The sequence below is a fragment of the Octopus bimaculoides genome, chromosome 27 (genome assembly GCF_046866305.1).
Source record: "Octopus bimaculoides isolate indiv1 chromosome 27, ASM4686630v1, whole genome shotgun sequence".
NCBI classification, from domain to species: domain Eukaryota; kingdom Metazoa; phylum Mollusca; class Cephalopoda; order Octopoda; family Octopodidae; genus Octopus; species Octopus bimaculoides.
This window is the reverse complement of record NC_142954.1, coordinates 1,664,983-1,685,426: the sequence shown is the minus strand read 5'-3', so window position 1 is coordinate 1,685,426 and position 20,444 is coordinate 1,664,983. Positions and strand designations below refer to the sequence as shown.

General features: G+C 37.7%; 3 protein-coding genes across 10 annotated transcripts in view; 1 reads left to right on the top strand and 2 right to left on the bottom strand.

The window, feature by feature from the left end:
- Positions 1-435: 435 nt before the first annotated feature.
- Positions 436-5,132, bottom strand: LOC106870993 (granzyme-like protein 2). The gene is made up of 6 exons (XM_014917241.3): positions 4,939-5,132; positions 3,343-3,526; positions 2,796-2,917; positions 1,971-2,102; positions 1,362-1,507; positions 436-739 (listed from the first exon to the last, which is right to left on the bottom strand). The coding sequence occupies exons 1-6, from the start codon at positions 4,997-4,999 to the stop codon at positions 581-583; spliced, it is 804 nt and encodes a 267-aa protein (XP_014772727.1). The 5' UTR covers positions 5,000-5,132; the 3' UTR covers positions 436-580.
- A 4,537-nt stretch (positions 5,133-9,669) lies between these two features.
- Positions 9,670-19,558, bottom strand: LOC106870980 (GPI alpha-1,2-mannosyltransferase 4). Of its 7 annotated transcripts, none has more exons than XM_089343395.1 (3): positions 19,431-19,558; positions 12,714-12,866; positions 9,670-11,951 (listed from the first exon to the last, which is right to left on the bottom strand). In XM_089343395.1, the coding sequence occupies exons 2-3, from the start codon at positions 12,835-12,837 to the stop codon at positions 9,814-9,816; spliced, it is 2,262 nt and encodes a 753-aa protein (XP_089199521.1). In that variant the 5' UTR covers positions 12,838-12,866; positions 19,431-19,558; the 3' UTR covers positions 9,670-9,813. The 7 variants fall into 7 exon arrangements, with proteins under 7 accessions (XP_089199521.1, XP_089199522.1, XP_089199526.1 ...); XM_089343396.1 differs by lacking the exon at positions 19,431-19,558 and adding an exon at positions 17,655-19,045; XM_089343400.1 differs by lacking the exon at positions 19,431-19,558 and adding an exon at positions 17,615-17,742.
- Positions 19,559-20,204: 646 nt separating this feature from the next.
- Positions 20,205-20,444, top strand: part of LOC106871005 (nuclear cap-binding protein subunit 2B) — a 10,232-nt gene continuing 9,992 nt past the window's right edge. For both annotated transcript variants that reach the window (XM_014917260.3, XM_014917259.3), the window contains exon 1: positions 20,205-20,308. In XM_014917260.3, coding sequence (XP_014772746.1) covers positions 20,228-20,308 — 81 coding nt within the window. In that variant the 5' untranslated portion in view covers positions 20,205-20,227. The remainder of the gene's footprint in view (positions 20,309-20,444) is intronic.

Here is a 20,444-nt window from a genome sequence, read left to right as displayed (position 1 = left end):
GAAAATTTAAAAGTTAAAAACCTTATATATATATATATATATATATATATATATATATATATATATATATATATATATATATATATTATGTATTTATTTTCTCTAAGTTAATAATTAGCTTGGACAAAATAAATTGGTTAATAGATACCAGGGTAGCAAAGATCACAAAATGACTGTGGTGTAACTCCTGTTTATGAGGTTGAGACTCCTTGTTATTTTGGGTACTTGAGTAAATATATATATTTAGTAAATGGAGTAAAACGCATATATATTTATATATATATATATATATATATATATATATATATATATTTATATATATATATATATATATATATATATATATATATAGATGATGTGCATGGTTTAAATGTCTCTCATGCTAATCCTACAAAGCAATCATTTCAGTTTTTCAGCACATAATTTCAGATCAAGTTTGTTCTGTAATTGAAACCATTTTTTTTATTTTACTTTTTTTGTCTTTTTTTAAATGAAAAATTCAAGCCAAAGCGTCAAATGCTAAAGAAAATAAAAACAAAATAAATCCAGATCGTTTGATGGCAAAAAATGCAGATTCTAATCAAGATTCCATCATCTGTTTCTTAATCCATTTCACATAGGTTATAACGTTTGTGAACACAGCAAAATTTCCATTACAGTCGAAGATAAATGAAGAAACTCCGAGTAGCACTTCCTTTTTATTGGGTAAATAACAAACCAGAGGTCCACCAGAGTCACCCTGTTGGAAGAAATAACACAATATACACATGGGTAGAAATATATATATATATATATATACATTAATATACCTTGTTTGTTGAAAATCTATGTTTATCGCAACTGAAGATAGCACTGAATTTAAATTGATGTAATGATTACATTGTTCAATTAAATGGAGCCACTTGAAACAGTCATATTGCACTAATACTTGACATCCTGTTACTTATTTTGATTATATATATATATATATATATATCAGGTGTGGAACCAAGGATTAGAAGCTGAGTTAAGTGGAGCAACGTGAAATAAAGTGTCTTGCTCAAGAACACAATGCACAGCCCAGTCCGGGAATCGAACTTACAACCTCATGATCGTAAGCTCGACACTCTAACCACTGAGTATAACCAATTTATTAGACATAAACTTTATTCATCTGAAGCACAGTTTTTTTTCATGGTCCCTGACAAAGTACAAACTACTCCCAAAAATCTTATATGGTTCTCCAGGCCCATATGGAGCCTGGTTGAGGACCCCTAATTAACAGTCATGGCTAGAATATTTTTGACCCTAATCAGACTTATAGTTGAACAGGGCTGATGTGAGAGCTAAACAACAACAACAACAATAATTGGGTAACTCACCTTACATATATTCGGCCCACCTTCATGGAAGTCTCCCGTACAGAGATGGTACCGTCTGTCCATTGGCCCCATCATTTCACATGTCTCTGGGGATCTAATTACCATGTTGGAATAATGCAGGGAATTCGACATGCGTGTATCATTAACTGAAAATACATCATTCAAAGAGCAGAAGCATAAAACTTGAGGTTCCATAGTTGGAAACGGTTAAACACTTGAAGAGTTTGCTAAATTCAGTTGTTACAAGGACTGAAGAATAGGATAAAGGGCAAAGGGTAAAGACCCCCTTTGGTCATGAATGACAATGGGATTGCACTAGAAAGTTACCCTCCAAGGCACAAGTCTGGGCAAAGTTATTTATGGAAGACCAGAAGTCCTGCCATTTGATGTTGCTTAAAATTACACCCAGGACTATCACCAACATCAATTTGGGCAACAACAAGAACAACCACTACAACAACATTTACTGGGGTAACCACAACAACAACAACTACAATAACCAACAGTTTAGCAGGGCCCAGCAAAAACCATGGGAGTTGTGTGTTCATTTCACACTTAAAAACCATAAAGGGACCATAAAGGAATAAGGGTAAAAGAGATGTTACCTACATTTTGTAAAACCCCAGCCACTGATGGTGCAAACTCGAGTAATGTGGTCGTCTTCTTTTGGCAGCTGAATCGGTTTCAAACAGGCATTGTACTGGACTGGTTTCTTTAGGGTCAGGACAGCGAGGTCGTTCACTGCAGAAGGAAATAAACAGAGAAAGGGATGGATATATGTATATATATATATGTGTAACAATTAGAAAATGGAGGATAATATGCTGAACCCAACTACTTGCAGACGGTGTATCCCGTTGAATTCATTAATTTAATTCATAGCAAAAGTGACAAAAAAAGGAAGAAAAGAAAAAGAAAGAAAGAACCAAAGCACAGGTGTCTATGGCGGACTATGTTATTTTGCCAACCTGGTTTACATATAGAAGTACAAAGTACATAAGGAATTAGAGGATATATATATATACATATAAGCGCGTGTGTGTGTGTGTATCTGATGGCTGTCCACTCGTGACCAAGGAAGACCATTGCCGACCTTGACACATGTCTTCTGCCATAACCTCAGGCTGACTAAGGCTTTGCGAGTGGATTTGGTAGATGGAAACTGAAAGAAGACCATTGTAAAAAATACACGTATGTGTGTGTGTGTGTTTGTGTTTGTCTGCCACTGCTGCTTGATAACCAGTGTGTATCTACATACATACATACATATATATGTATGTATGTATATATGTGTGTGTGTACATATGTGTACATCCAGATGTAAGAAATCTGCCTCAACAAACTTTGTGCTACAAATTTGGGCATGGAAAAAGAGCAGACATTAAATGACATGATGACAATGAAACGAATTTAAAAGAAACTTGGATTACAAACCGAGAATTGTATTATATTTGTAGCCCTTGTGGATAATCCAATCCCTGACTCTGAATTTTTGTGTTTTCTTATTTGATGTGATGATCACATCCACACGAATTGTCTTTACTTTTTTTTTCTTTCTGGAATAATTAAAAACAAAACAAAAAAAATAAATAAATAAGTGCAAAAGAAAACAACAGAAAACAGATAAACATTATAGGTGCAGGTGTGGCTGTGTGGTAAGAGGCTTGCTTCTCAACCACATGGTTCAGGGTTCAGTCCCACTGCATGGCATCTTGGACATGTGTCTTCTGCCATAGCCTCGGGCCGACTAAGGCCTTGCAAGTGGATTTGGTAGATGGAAACTCAAAGAAGACCATCGTAAAAAATACATGTGTGTGTGTGTGTTTGTCCTCCCACCACTCTTGACAACCAGTGTTGGTGTGTTTATGTTCCTTTAACTTAGCAGTTCAGTAAAAGAGACCAATAGAATATGGAGGAGGAGGATCATGATGATGATGATGACACATACACAAGCCATTTGAAATGGTAATAGTCTACTTACATGCAATGTCCTGCTGTGAGGATATGGTAGTTGTCAAGTAATGTACCACTGCAATAAGCTACGGATTTGCTAGATCTGAAAATCCTCAGTTTCACAATATAAGGGATGCTACATCTTTTCGTTGCCTTTCCATCAACGATGTAAGGGGACGTGTCATCTTCATCAGCCTTTACAATTTGGAAATCTGGAAATGGGAAAAGAAAAAAATAAAGAAGAAAAATGTCCACAGAGATAAAATTATATCTATTGTTATTGTTGTATAACCCTAGGTCAGTCCTGATATGACTAAACAAACTTTAGGCTAATTAAAATAGGTTTGGCATATATTTTAATTTCTAAAGGTAAATTCACAATAGTTACCATAGAGAAGAAAAATTCTCTCTTATGGTTTTGTTGGCACTCCGTCGCTTACGACGTCGAGGGTTCCAGTTGATCCGACCAACGGAACAGCCTGCTCATGAAATTAACGTGCAAGTGACTGAGCACTCCACAGACACGTGTACCCTTAACATAGTTCTCAGGGAGATTCAGCATGACACAGAGTGTGACAAGGCTGACCCTTTGAATTACAGGCACAACAGAAACAGGAAGAAAGAGTGAGAGAAAGTTGTGGTGGAAGAGTACAGCAGGGTTCGCCACCATCCCCTGCCGGAGCGTCGTGGAGCTTTAGGTGTTTTCGCTCAATAAACACTCACAACGCCCGGTCTGGGAATCGAAACCGCGATCCTATGACCGCGAGTCCGCTGCCCTAACCACTGGGCCATTGCACCTCCACTCTCTCTCTTATGGTAAACAGTATAAAAACATCATATCTTTCCAGTGTTTCCCCCTAGTGGATTCCCAGATCCACGTTTCTGGCTCTTTAGCCTTCTTCCATGGAAAATACTGAAGAGAGATTCAAAACCATAGCATCAGTAACTGAATAGCGCCAGTGGAACACCAGGTCAGGACGAACATTGCAGTTTTAGTACCAAGCAGTAGTTAGAAATAAGCACAAACTTTAGGTTAGTTAAAATATGTCTGTGACATATTTCAGCTTCTTACGGCAAATTCACTGCAGTTACCATGGAGAAAAAAATTCTTTCTTATGATAAAAGGTGTAAAACCACCATGTCTACCGAATACTTCCCCCCTATTGGGGGAAGGCAGATTCCCTGCAAATACCCTTGTATTTACATATATACATACATACCCTTGTATGTACATATGTACATACATATATGTGTATGTATGTATGTGTGTCTGTGTGTGTGATAGGCTTTTTGGTAGGTTTCGGTTGTCCAAGGGCTACAGTAAAAAAAATACTTGGTCAAGATAACAGACAGTAAGATTGAACTTAAAACCATATGATTGGATGATTGGGAAGTGAACTTCTTGACCGCACTGCAACTGATGTAGTCTTAGATGCACTGTGCTGCAACTTCAAAGAAAAGAAAGAAACAACTGAAACAATACAACCAAACCAAAGCTGCAGCATTTTCGATCATGGAAGCTACTTGACCTGATGGTGACCAAGGGTTTAAGCAACAATAGGGGACTGTTTCCCTTTCTTGGCGCTGTAGCAGAAATGTTGTAGAAATATTCTATTGAACTTACTGAGTGAGAAGATTACCAGATATGCTATGAAAGTGAGCATGGCAAAAAATGTTGACTTCATAATTCTTCGCTTGGTCTGAATGATCCTGTCCGGCCAGCCTGGTACGGTCTGTTGAGAGCTGCATCATATGTGTGTGTATATATATGTGTGTGTGTGTGTGTGTGTGTGTGTGTACATATATAAATATATATATGATGATATATATATAAAACTTACTTGGAGACAGTGCGTGGCATTCGATCATATATATATATACACACATAAACATATATACTACATATATATATATACATACACATATGTGTATATGTATATATGTAAATATGTACACACACATACATATATCATGAATATGCATATAAAATGTGCATAAGCACACACATACACATATATATATATGCATGTATGTATGTATACACATCCATATATATCATAAATATACATAGAAAAATACATGTGTACACAAATTTGTGTAATTTATATATGTGCATATTCATACACATATTGCGTGTGTATACATAAGAGCATGGGTGTATAATGGAAAGGTCACGTCATTGTCCTTCTCTTTCTCCATCCCCCTTTCCCCACCCCTTACCTACACACATTCCCCTAACAACTTATCATGCAATAATTAATTAATTAATCAGGTATGCAGAATGCATGCATGTACATACACATGTGCACACATACATACACTGGCATCATAAATCATAAACCATCCCCTTGCACCCCCCCCCCACATTGCCAGCATCACCACCTCCGCTTCAATATGTAACTCTTTTGCCATCAGTGTGCATGTGTGCGGTGATGGTGGTTGTGGTGGTGGTGTTGACAATGTAGTGGTGATGGCGGCGGAAGCATTGGTGGCAGCAACATCGGCGTCGGTGGTGTAATTTTGGCTTTCTTTCTTGGTCAGGGTGTCAGCCCTTTGCATATTCACTCTTTATGTCTCTTAGGTTCAGGAACAGCTTGCTATATTGAGGAACAATGGGGACATTGGATGATGTAACCTTAGATACACTGTATTTAAAACAAAACAACAAAAATAAATGATAAGGTGGTCACAGATGGAAAACTTTTGATCAGAAGCTTGCTTGGAGCAAAACTGACCCGGGGCTAAACAACAACTAATCGACTGGGATACAGCTGGTTGTCTCCATCCCAACCCCTACCCGACACTCCACCTTCATTAATTATTAACACACTTAATTGGTTATTCTCATAGCGTTCATTGTTTTATGGCTAATGAGCTGCTGCTGTTGCTGGTAATGAGAGGTATGGCGGTGGTGTGACATGGCTGTGTGGTTAGAAGCTTGCTTCCCAACTGTAAGGTTCCAGGTTCAGTCCCACGGCTGTAGAACCTTGATTGGGGGGGGGGGGACAGACACATAAATATATATATATATATACATACATATATATATACTCTATTACTCTTTTATTTGTTTAAGTCATGTGACTGCGGCCATGCTGCAGCACCACCTTTAGTCGATCAAGTCAACCTTGGGACTTATTCTTTGTAAGCCTAGTACTTATTCTATCGGTCTCTTTTTGCTGAACCACTAAGTGATAGGGTCATAAACACATTAGCATCAGTTGTCAAGCAATGCTAGGGGGACAAACACAGACACACACACACATATATACACAACGGGTTTCTTTCAGTTTCCGTCTTCCAGATCCACTCATAAGGCTTTGGTCGGTCCAAGGCTATAGTAGAAGATAGCAGCCCAAGGTGCCACACAGTGGGACTGAACCCAGATCTATGTGGTTGAGAAGTTAGCTTCATACCACACATACATATATATATAGATGTGTGTATGTGCATATATGTGTGACTTGTATGTGAATACAGGAATACTTCAGATCCAAGTCACATAATTCTTCCTCATAACACAGCCAAAAGAACAATATTTCACAGAAATGAACATTGACCTTTTGACCTCAAACATTTAATAGGCAATTAATTACATTTTAAAATCCTGATATATATATATATTGATTAAGATCTGGAGACAGCTGTATCAGTTGTGTATCAACCTAATTATTAATTGAGCTTTGTGTGGTTCAATCCCCATCTTCAGTAGCTAAAGTTCTCTTTCCATGGCTAAGTCTACCTAGCTGTAAATAGGTACCATGTTGTGCTGTCAGTCACTTGTATTGTTCCATGGCCAATTGTCAATAAACTCAGTTCACCTAGCTGCAAAGAGGTACCACAGTTTGTATAATTTGCTGTGTGTGTTTGTGTATAAATACATGTGTGTGGAAAAAGGCAAACGCTCAAACGGCATTTCCGACGGAAGAGTCCATTATATATTCAAAACAGTTTGATCTGGATTCCATGCTACTTCAAGTTTCGAAGGCCCTAATGGAGCTTTTCCCATCAGGCTGGTAATAACCCAAATGATCCATGTAACTCCCAATAAATGTATTGAGGGCTCTTTCTTTCATTTGTCCACTTACTCATATATATATATTTACTCCCCCTTTCCTTCTCCTGCGCTTCCCTCAGGATAGGCAACCGTGTATTCTCTTTGCAGCGGCACACCTGTTCCTGTCGTCATTCCTGATGTTTTTCTATCCGGCCAGGTAACCATGTACTTCCTCTACAGCAAGTCACCTGTATCCGTCTCACTGTAACCCCTTCATCATCACCTCCTCCCCTCTTAAAAAGTGTTTGTCTTGCAAGTACTTGTTGACCTTGTCAGTGCAGGTGCCACTTAAAAAGCACCCGGTCCACATAGTAAAGTGGTTGGTGTTAGGCAGGGCATCCAGCTGTAAAACTCCTGCCAAAACAGTCACAGAAGTCTGGTGCAGGCTTCGGCCTGGCTGGCTCTTGTGGTACTGTCCTACCCATGCTAGCATGAAAGGCGGATGTTAAACGACGATGCTGATGATGATGATAGATATATCTATATATATATACTGCCAGTAAGGTGGTGATTGTGTTTTCATGTAGCTAAAGTTTGACCGTTTTCTCTTCTTTTAGTTACCAACATGGTTTGAGCTGCTGCATCAAGAACTTTATGAACATCTGCACCAACACTGCATTTCTCAGATGGAATTAACATAAGAAAATAAGAAAGCTGGACATTTCAATTACAGGTGCTATATCTATCCAGTGGTCTTCCACATAGTTTCTGTCTGTACAATACCCTGGTTGGCAAAAGGATTATAGTAAAAGACATTTAGACAAGATGCCACACAATGGGATTGAACCCTAAACCTTGTGATTAAGAAGTAAACTTCTTAACCATTCACTTATACCTCAGCTACTTTCATACAATTAATCTCATTTCAGGTATTATGACTCTCTGTCACAAATTCCCCTGCTCCTCTCATAATTCCTTGTTTTGCGAGTTACTTGGTGACCCTACCATTGTTAGTGCCACGCTTGGAAGGGCATCCGACAGTAAAAATCTTGCCAAAACTAACTTCACCTGTGCTGGTGCCACGTAAAAAGCACTGAGTCTGCTCTGCAGTGTGGTTGGTGTTAGGAAGGGCATCCAGCCGTAAAAACCCTGCCAAAACAGACACTGTAGCCTAGGGTAGTTTTTCTACCAGGCTGGTTCCTGTCAACCATCCTACCCCTGGCTGCATGGAAGACAAATGTTAAACAATGTTGATGGTGATGATGTCTGGAAAGAAAGGAACCAGAAAATACTTCACTACTGGAGCCAAAATCAAAGTCAGTTCAGATGAGATTTGAACTCTGTATGTAAAAGGAGACAAGTGAAATTCTGCCAGGCATCTTGCCTGTCTTTCTACTCAATGTGCCAATCCATTGCTTTAATAACAACAATAATAAAAATGATGATGTTGATGATGATGATGATGACAATGGTGGTGGTGGTGGTGGTGACGATGATGGCGGCAACAATGATTATGAGGACGTTGATGATGATAATGATGATGACAATGACAATGATCTACATCAGTGGCTCTCAACTGGGGTCCACGTGGCCCTTGTGGGGCCATGTAAGATTTTGTTATTAAATTTTAACGTGCAATAAACTGCTTACACTTCTATGATGCACAAAATATTTTAATTTGTTTTTATACAATTCCTAACAACATTTAATTCCAAAAACATCAAAGGGCTCTGGGAGTTCAACAAAGTAAAATAGGGACCAAAGGGCCCACAAGTAAAGAACAGTTGAGAACCACCGAGTTAGAGAATGTGGCAAGCCAGGTGGAATCGGTCCTCTGCTACAATCTCTTTGCAATGGTCCAGGTCAGTGCTTCTCAGCCAAGGTCCAACATGACCCTTAGGGGGTCCGCATTAGATTTTGTTGTTAAAATTTATCTGCAATAAATTAGTTATATTTCTACAATACATAAATTATTTTAATTTGGTTTTTTTTTAATACAATTCCTAAAAATATTTAATCATAAAAACAGGGAATATTTTTAAACATCAAACAACTACGAGGGTCCACCTGAGTAAAATAGGGATTAAAGGGGTCCAATGGTTGGAAAATGGTTAAGAAACACTAATCTACATGGTGACAATGGTAATGCTGATGATGATGGTGACAAGTGATGATGATGATGGTGGTGGTGGTGGTGGCGGTAGTAGTGGTGACGATGATGATAAGATGGATGGTGGTGGTGGTGAGGATGACGATGATGATGACGAAGAGGAGGAGGAGGTAGATGATGGTGACAAATACATTGATGATAACAATATCAATAACAACAATAATGAAAAATGATGATAGAATAAAAACTTTAGATTTGCATTTTTTCCTTTTTTTTTTGAGATTTTCTTTTAAATATTTTTTGTTTTGCCATTACTTTTCTTTGTTATTACATTTTTTTTCCACTTGTTTTATTTTTTGTGCTTTTTTTTTTTTTCCCAAATTTCTTTTTATTCACAACATTATTTTCTTTATTTGAAACATTTTCAAATGCAGGTCCTTGAAAACGCTGCCCAGGGAGAACCACCCCGTCCACAAGTCCCCATCGGATGACGTCCGACCAAAAAGCTGCAGGGGAGGGTCTTCCAATGACAGGTGCGGTGCAAACCACCTCTCTTCGTTGCATAAATACTGCATGCCACACTGCTGCGCGTGTTTGAACGCATCAGCGAGCGTTGCTGGAAGGACCACTCGCACAGAGCAAGCTTCAGGAACCAATAGGTTCTCGTCGTTGTTTTTGCTGCTATGGTAACTATTTTTGTTGTTGTCGTCAGAGAGCAGTTTGTGCAAGAGGTCAGTCAACAGAGGCATGGCACCCCCCCTCAGATCATGAGTAACCAAGGTGATGTTATCGTGTTGGTTAAGCAACAAGTGTTTCGGTACCATGTATGTGTGGTAGAACACAAGGTGGTCCTGTCTGCTGCTGCTGCTTCCACACGGAGCGGAAATGCCAGTGGAATCGAGTGGCGGTGAAATCTGGTTGTATTTAGCAGTCATCAGGCTTGGAATCACTCCACCTTGATGAAGAAACCCATAGAAGAAGGCCAGGACAAGGTTAGAAATCACCCAAGTACTACACAAATGCATAGCATACTTCCATTTGCATTGCTCGATCACCAGCGCACCAATGAGGACGAGTAATGGTAGAAGTGGCAGCAAGAAGCGAGGTTCCTGGTGAGGGAAAATTGAGAGTATGGTAACGGGTACAACGACAAATAAAGACAGCACGCAAGAGGGGATGAGGAGCTTTGTGGACTGGCTAAAGCATTGGTAAATATTGTAGAAGAAAAGGATGTAGAGAATATGGTAAAGAAGGGGCATGTTGATGAGGACGTGGAGATAGGATGGGTGGAGCCCATGTCCGGCGAGGTTAGTGACCTGCGTATTATAAAGGAGGAAGTTGAATGGGGTAACAGTAACGTGAGTTGCTAGTACGCGCCATGCACATAGAGTCACACTGGCAGGCCCGCCGAGGTGCATGCAGTCATCGAGTGCATTGAAGAAGTCTGTTGGTGAGATCCGGTAGTAGAACATGTCGACGCAGACAAAGACGATGCACACAGGCAAGGAGAACAACACGAACAGGGCCATGTTTTTCACTAGAGTTGCAGGCTTGGTGCGACAAGTGCAATAGAACCATGCAAGAATTGGTGTCACGGCAAACAATGGAAACGTAGGTCGGTTGAAGGTACCGGCAACGAAGCAGCAAGCCAAGACACACAGTTCAGTCTTGACAAAATCAGTTTCACTGAATGTTTGGTGATTTTTTTGCGAGTTCAATACTTGTTGTTGCTGTTGTTGTTGTTGTTGGTGGTGTTGTTTTTGTTGCTTCTGTGAATGTTTTTGTTGTTGCTGTTGTTTTTGCTGTTTTTGTTGCTGCTGTTGTTTTTGCTGTTTTTGTTGCTGTTGTTTTTGTTGTTGTTGTTTTTGTTGTTGCTGTTTTTGCTTTTGTTGTTGTTGCCCGTGTGGTGCAGTGTTCGAGCCAGGGTTCGTTTTCGTCTTTTTACCTTTCTGTTTGCCCTTTCCTGACTTTGTCGGCGCTGATGCTGCGGAGGAGGGAGCAACAGCGTTGGCAGACTTTGCAGAAGTGGCTGCTTTCTTGTTTGCTTTGGCAGAAGCAGAATTGTCCACCACGGAAACCGGATTCTGCTGTTCCTCTTTCTGCTGCCTCTGTCGCTTTCTAGTACGACGTGAAGAGCTCGAACCGCCGCAGCCGGTGCCAAATTTCGGCAGGACGATGTACAAGATGATCGCAAAGAGCAGACATTCGATGGTGTTGGAGAGAGTACGGGTCAAGTAAGTCAGAGTCACGTAGGAACTGGCGTAAAGGCAGAGAGAAAACCAGGGTTTGATACCCAGGCATTTACTTGACTTCCACAAGACTGCATCAACGGTGAACATCAAAGCAGTGACTGCAAGTCGAGGAACGACGATAAGCAGATATGGAGATATTTCGAAAAGACCAAGTTTCTGCAGAAAGGCGAGTAACCTCACAGGCAACCCGTAAATCAGGTGTAGGAAGAAAATACTTCGAAGGGGCTGCGTGTTGTTGAACTCCCATGTTCTTTCCACATCCAAATTGAGTATGTCACCTAAAAAAAAAAAAAAAATAATAATAATAATAATAATAATTATTTCAAATTTTTTTTTTCCACAAGGGCAGCTTGGGGGAGGTGGGGATGACTCAATTACGTCGACCCTAGTGTATAACTGGTACTTATTGCATCGACACCGAATGGATGAAACGCAAAGTCGACCTTGGCAGAATTTGGAGTCAGAACAGAAAGATGGGTGAAATGCCGCCAAGCATTTTGCCCACCACGCTTATTATTTAAGCCTACGTCGACTCAGCTGTGACTGTGATAGGCTTCTCCCAGGTCCCATATCCACTGGAGCACCACCTTAAAGGATTTAGTTGAACAAATTGACCCCAGTTCTTATTTTGAAAATCTGGCACTTTTTTTATTGGTCTCTTTTGCCAAATTGCTTAGTCAGAAGGACGTAAGCAAATACCAGTCATCAAATCGTAGTGGGGAACAAACACAAACACACACATATACAAATAGATACATATATATATATATATATACATACATATACAGTGGGCTTCTTTCAGTTTCCAAATACCATATCCACCCACAAGGCTTTCGTCATCACAGAGCTACCGTAGAAGACACCCACCCAAAGTGCTGCACAGTGGGACTGAACCCAAGACCACATGGCTAGGAAGTAAACTTCTCAACCACACAGCCATGCGTGCACCAATAAGGCCACATGTGTGTCTGCACATACAAACAGAGACAAAAATCACTTGGAAACTTAGATACAAAGGATGATTCTTTCATTATACTAACCGACAACGATTTCAGTCGACTGGAAAAACTCATCAGGGTGGATGTACCCCTGTTGTGGCCAGAGGGTCCAAATTATTCGGCAGGCAACAAGCACAGCCCATAGCTTGGTCAGAGAGTGGTTCATTGAGGGATGGTCAGAGAATATACAGCACCCTGGAGGAAGAATTAGAGAAAAAGAATATTATCAGTTGATGATATCATTAATATCAAAACAATATTCACAGGCAATTATATCAATATTATCAAAGCTTTACCCAATATCATATGATTATATGATCGACCAGACTATTCATCATCATTGTTTAATGTCTGCTTTCTATGCTGGCATGGGTTGGACAGGCCAGGAGGCTGCACTTCCGTCTTCGAAAGTGCTCTCGCTCTGCTTAGTTCACTCTATTCTTCTATGATGTGTATCCTTATATGTGTATACGTCTGCATGTGTATTTGTGTGTGTGTGTGTGTGGTAACAAAATATGGTAACAAAGGGGTGAAGTAAAAGACGGAATGGGTACTTTCAAAAAGCAAGCACTTTCCATGCAGAATTTAAGAAAACTGCTTGAAGATGTGCCACTTGTGTAGTGAATGGGGGAAGTTTGGTCTGCAATAATCTGCAGACATCTATGTTAATCAAGAACTGGGTTCATCCGTCATCAACGAAGCTAACGAGGGCAAAGCATAGATTTGTCTGAGTGCACAATGTCCGTGACGGCTCGTGATGGTGTTTCTCATTGATAAATCGTATGAATTCCCGTGTGCAGAACACAAATTTGTAAAAGTTTTCTTAAAATCCCCCAAAATAATAATAAAAGAAAAATTACGAGGTGTTAAATAGGATGTTTAAAGGGGAATTCCACCTTTGTGAACAAAATAACGTAATTGTTACTTTATCGACACCTGAGTATAGGTAATAAGGTTCAATCTAATCAAGAGGACTGTCTGTTACCATTCCCAGTGTAAGGGTGGGAGCAACAAATTTTGACCTTACACAACATTCTCGATCTCATTAGCAATAAACCGTTCTAGCTTTCGTTTAAAAGTATTGATGTTTTGTGTGGTTTTGATGTCATTAAGACGAAGGGTTCCTTTCGTTATTTATTCCAAGTTTCGAGTAGTTTGGCCAGTATTATGATTAGACAAGTAATCTACGCAAAACTTGCAGTAAAAGACCAAAGGAGACCTCAGATTTAAAAAAAAAAATTCTAAGAATATTTATACTGATATATATTAAATATCACTAATTATTATAAAATTATAAAAACAATAAATGGATATATATATATATATCAAATAATATATATTTATTGTAAATTTTAAAATACTGTAACGTAAAAACCTCCGGCAGCATGCCAAATCGAAGAATTGATTTTACCCCAGAATAGATCAAGTGAACCAAATTGGAACGAAGAAAGGACTCGAGGAATGCGTTTGTAACTTGCCTGTAAACAAACACGATATATATATATACACACACAGTGATGTATACACATATATACACATAGCTATGTATCGAGATAGTTAGGCAACTAGCTACATACATGCAAATATATACACGCACAAACACCCATACATAGACATAGCACACACATACACATATATAAATAACACTAGCACACACATATATATACACACACAGAGATAAACAATACAAACTACATATAGTGATGTTTTAAATATTTGTGCAAATATATACATTGATATATATTTACTTTGGACAAAGAAAATTTACCTTTAAATTTCACATACAATTATACAATTAATCAAATACATTTTTTTTTTTTCGGTAATGAAACTATTTTCTCATTGATAATAATAAATAAATAAAAATGTTTTGAAAATTTTGAAAGTAATTAATTAAAAATTCTATTTAATTTAATCTAGAAGAAAGATTTTCATGTCTCGAAGTGAATATTAACGGTCAAACAATAGAATTTACATACGAAATTAAATTATATTATATTTTATCTTCTAATTATGACTTTCCAGATAAGTGTTTCTTGGTTTTGCTGTTGTTGCTTTGAGAATAATTTTAAATAAAAATATTATTTTTTATGGATGATTTTAATATTAAAACATTTAAAAGATGTATTTATAAACTTCGTTTTTCGTTTCGTATTGGTTGCCTATCGTTCTTTTAGCATTTTTAACATAACCTTCTCTTCGAATTTTCTCTTGTCATAATTCTTTGTTATTTTCGTTAAAATAACACATTTAAGAGAAAGATATTTTTGCATTAAATGTCCATATTTCTTTAAAACGTTCTGTTAATATATTTACTATTAAAAAATATTAGATCTAATATAAAAGTATTAGACATATATATTTATTTCTTTATTACCTACAGGGGGGCTAAACATAGAGGGGACAAACAAGGACAGACAAAGGGATTAAGTCGGTTACATCGATCTCAGTGCGTAACTGGTACTTCTTAAATCGTCCCCGAAAGGATGAAAGGCAAAGGCGACCTCGGCGGAATTTGAACTCAGAACATAACGGCAGACGAAAGAAATACCGCTAGTGTATTAGACATATATTAAAAAAACTCCCGAATTAGATTATGATAAAAAAGCAGAATGAATTAAAACGAAACGAAGACCAATCTAGATCGAAGCGAAGGCCGGTAACATGATGTCATGCAACTGGCACCTGTGCTGGTGGCATATAAAAGCAACCAAAGATTAGAAAATTACTATTTTTTAAATCTCACAATGGGAGATATTCAGCAACAGTACTTTGGAGTAAAGATTGTTTGCCAACATAACATGGCAGTCCTGGTTTAGGACGAATGTTGCTGTAATTTAGCCCCAGGAGACATCGTCTCCAGCTGGCTATACGACACAAATCGTGTGGTATTAGGACACAGATCGTGTAATTTTCTAATCTTTGATCCTATTAGATCTGCTGTATCAGGGCTGGCTTGTATTTAAACAAAGTCTATAATCAATATAGGGGCTGTTTTTTTCTAAGGGGAGGGGGAAATAACTAATACTTTAATATAAAAGAATGTTTTCCTATATATATATACTATTTTTGCCTCTCTATTTCTCTGTTACACTCTAACCTTTCCTCATCCGAGACTGGATCACCTCCTCTAATGTATGGCAAGACACCTTCTTCTGTCTCTTTGTCATACTCGAACCTTTCATCCTCTGACACAAGTTCCCCTCCTCAAATCTCTTGTCTTGTGAGTTACTCGGTGACCCTGCCAGTGCTGGTTCCGTGTTAAAAGCATCCAGTCCACACTGTAACATGGTTGGCATATTTGGAAGGGCATCCAGCTGTAAAAATCATGCCAGAACTAACCTCACTTGTGCTAGTGCCAAGTAAAAAGCACTGAGTTCACACTGTGGAGTGGTTTGTGTTAGGAAAGGCATCCAGCCGTAAAATCCCTGCCAAAACAGACACGGTAGCCTAAGGTAGTTTTTCTATCTGGCCAGCTCCTGTCAACCATCCTACCCATGCATGCATAGAAGATGGACATTAAACGATGATGATGATAACTATGTCTGAATAAAAGACAGATGGAATGGGTATAGCTACAATATCTTTCATCATAATAAATCTGCTAGATTAGGGCTGGCCTATATTTGAACAAACACTGTAGCTGATCTTTTCTCTTTGGCTTCACTTTTTGTAATTTTAAAATTAAGTGAATATTTTCAAATTTGGTATATTGATGTAATTTTTCGCCCTGAACAAGACGTTATTGTTCACATGTTTGGACTAAATTTTAGAAAAATGTTACAGAGGTTTGAAGTTTGAACATTTTTTACCCAATGTAGGTCTGTTTTTATTAGGGAGAAAATAGTTTCCTCTGTTACTAGCACTTGAGATTGTTTTCCTAGATAGACCAAATCTGGATAAAAATCGGGAAAGTCGTAGTTTGAATAACGCCTTTGATACGAACAGATCTTCTGGATCAAAGCTGTCCTATGGCCAACACAGGTCTGTTTTAATTAAGACATAACCGTGACATAATGCTTTCGAATTTTGGAACAAAGCCAACAAATTCGAGGAAGGGGATAAGTTGAATATATCGACTGGTACTTATTTTATCGACCTCAAAGGGATGAAAGGTAAAGTCGATCCCAGCGACATTTGAACTCAGAATGTAAAGTCGGAAGAACTGACGCTAAGCATTTTGTTCGGCTGGGTAACGACCCTGCCAGCCGCCGCCTTGAACTGGGATGTATTAAATACTAACATCAGTGTTTTAAAAAATGCGTTCCCAGATGCATATTCGAAGTGGGATGTGGTCACAATTAGAACATATTTGATTATAGGTGGAACAGACCTGGACTCTACTGCGGAATATCCGAGCAAAATAATGTGTATTCAATAAGAGGAGGAGTTTCACAACAGATGTTCCGTACCCCCAGGGCGTGCATGTGTATGTGGAATCTTATAGAAGGGGGCAAAAATAGAGAAAATTAAAGTATTTTGAGGAATTTTTTTTTTTACCTGGGATATTAAAAAGTGTAGGGAATAAAACCCCACAGAAGAAAAAAACTACTCTTTTCTTTCTCAGCGGGATCGAGATATCTATTGGGAAACTCCGCCCAATAACGTAAGTTTTAGCACAGAAATTTAAATAATGAATAAGCAAATAAACGTGTGAACAGATATATTATGTTTGCATATAGAATGAGAGACATTTTTCATGGTTAGAAAATAAAGCAAAAGCGCTTTTAACTTTTACAAACACATCACCTCAGGAATTCCTCTTACCATTTGTCTAAGAACGTCTTCTCAACGGTTTCAAGGTTGTCTTCTACTTTCGGAAACGAAAGTAAAAATAATTTTAAGACGTAATACGAAAAACCGAAATGGAAACAACGAAATGTATTTAGTTTTAGCAAAATACGTTTCACATCACGCTACAACCAAACCTAAAACAACAATACCTTAAACGTTTACAGAAATGTCACCTCGGGGATTCCTTACCATTTGTCTAAGAACGTTTTCTCTCAGGTTTCAAGTTTGTTGCCTATTTTCGTAATGCATTGAAACAAAAGGGAAATATTTTTAGGGTGTAATGCCAAAAACCGAAACGGAAATAACGAAATGTATTTAGTTTTCATAAATTCCTTTCTCATCAAGATCTAGCTAAATTCAATTTATAACAGACAAAGGCATCTAGTCAATTCTTTTACTAGTTTCAGTTATTGGACTGAGGCCATGCTAGAGCAAATCTTCAGTTTAATAATAATCAGCACGGAAAAATTGGTCGCAACCAGGGTCGCCATCGCAGTGGTGCCCAGGCAAATCAATACACTGGACCTTATAGAATTTATTGATGAACAGCAGGCCACAAGATCAGAATTGGGCTCCAAGACCTCCGGGCAACTGCCTAGTGTGTCCGTTCATAATGCACAATAAATTATTATATCTATATCGTTTGAATAATCTCGACTCTACTTTTTTATTTTATATAAATACATAGACTGATTTCGATATAGGCCTACAGTTATTTAAAATATTTCGTCTTTATATATTTTATAACAGAAATCATGAACGTTTCACTGTTTCCGTTTCAGTTTTTTTAATTCTATGAAATTATATTCAAATAATGACCAGGTACAATAAATTATACGTGAATAATTTCATTTATACCCCTGATGTATGTGTTGGGTATATTGCGTTTATTGTTACATTTCCATATTCGAAAATTTTAAGTGAAACTGTACAGAAATCATACTTTTATTATTAACTACACATTATTTCCATTATTTTGCTTGGGTAAATAACGAAAACGTATTATCGTTTAACCACAGGTAAACCCCTATGATCAAAGCATTCGGTGATCTTTTGAATATGACAATATTGTCTTTTCCAATTTACTTCAAGACATACATTGAATACCAGACATCATTATCTATCTTAAAACCGCATTTATTATTTTAAACAGTGTGTTTTACAGCAGATCTGGTTGCTATTTCTAGCAGATAGCACGGCCATATATAAGGTTACCCCTGTAGAAATTACGGCACCCCATATATGCCCTAATGATGCACCCACGGGCGGTCCATTGTGAAATTGAAGCAAAAAATTCGAACTATCCGTATTTTAAATTCTGATTTTTAGAAAAATTCCAAAAAGATTTTACGAGGGGTAGAAAAATTTTTTCTTTAATTTTTGTATAGTCGTATGAATTCCGGTATGTAGAACACAAATTTGCAAAGATTTTGTGTAAATTCCCCGCAAATATATACGTTATGAGGGGTTATATGGGTTGCTTATATCAGAATTCAGCCAAATTGAATTCCAGATTTCATGATCTGACCTAAAATGGCATTAATTATTTCAAACAGTGGGTTTTACGGCAAATTTGGCTGCTATTTCTAGCAGTAGCGCGTCCATACTGCAGATTACCCGTGTATGTAAATTCGATTGAACGAGAGGGCTTCTGAGTGAACGCTCTACATGCTAGAAATAGCAGCCAAAACAACTTATTTCCAAAGAAAAAAAATGTGGAAGGAGAATAGGAAGAACACATTGAATAAAATGAAGGATGGTCACGTTTGGAATGTCTCTGGTAATAACCAAAGTTTGACCAAATAAAACAGCAACATCATAACTAAAAGTTACCCTTGTGCAAATTATATTCGATTCAAATGCTAGAAATAGCAGCCAAATCTTCAAAACAAGATATTAAAAAAAGGTGGGGGAGGAAGGGACTATATTAGATTATGACGTCTGAATAAAATGTGGGATGCTCACGTTTGGAATGTCGTCTCTGGTAGTCATTAGAGTTTGACCAAGAAAAAGAGAAACATCATAATTTTTGAAGTGCACGTGTTTAACGGATCAAAATATATACAGTATCGGACCAAACATCCGGAAAGCTTGGGACCGGAAGTGAACCGGATTTCTGAATTTTCTGGTTTTCTGAAGATAGTCTTACAATACAAAAAAATAAACTATGAAAAATATAGATATAAATTGTATTTTACATATTTAAAAATTTATACACATCTGAAGCAAGGTTAGTTTGATGTTTATTAAGCTATTTAATTTTTTTAAAATATATTATCATGCAGCACCGTGAAAATTGAATGAAAAAAAATAAAGAATGTTATTTTCAACGAAAATGTTTGTAATAAAGCTGAAATGAAAGCCAAATATTTAATGCATGTGTTTAATTGTCAAAATATGGCCATCCCCAAGTAAAGCATTATTTTATTTAACAGACACAGATGCAAATTAATACACTTCTAAAACAGTATGTTTAATCTTTATCAATCCACTTTTAAAAAAGGGAAAAAACGAAACTATATATAAACCCTGTATGCAAATTAACTCATTTCAAAAACAAGGGCATGTGTACTCAAAACAAGGTTCAATATATTGCAGGTAATATTACGCAGTGTTTCCGGATTTCTGGAAGCCGGATAAACGGATAAACGGTCCCGCAGTGAATAATAATAATGATAATCCTCGTACAGAATATCTAAAAGACAAGCTTCTCCCTTCCTCTCTCTCTCTCTCTTTTTCAGTCACAGTCGAAGGATTTCATCATGAACGCCAGCATGTTTGGTGAGAAGAGAAAGCCAATTGGTGCCATAGCGCTCGGATCCTATAGGGACCAACACTTCAAGGTATTATTCTAATTATATTTCTTAGGTTTTAAAACGAAACCCGTATTTTTTTTCACCCTTTTTTAGATTATGTTTATGTTCGTATTTGAAACCGTTATTCTTACATTCCGAGTTCAAATTCTGCCGAGGTCGGCTT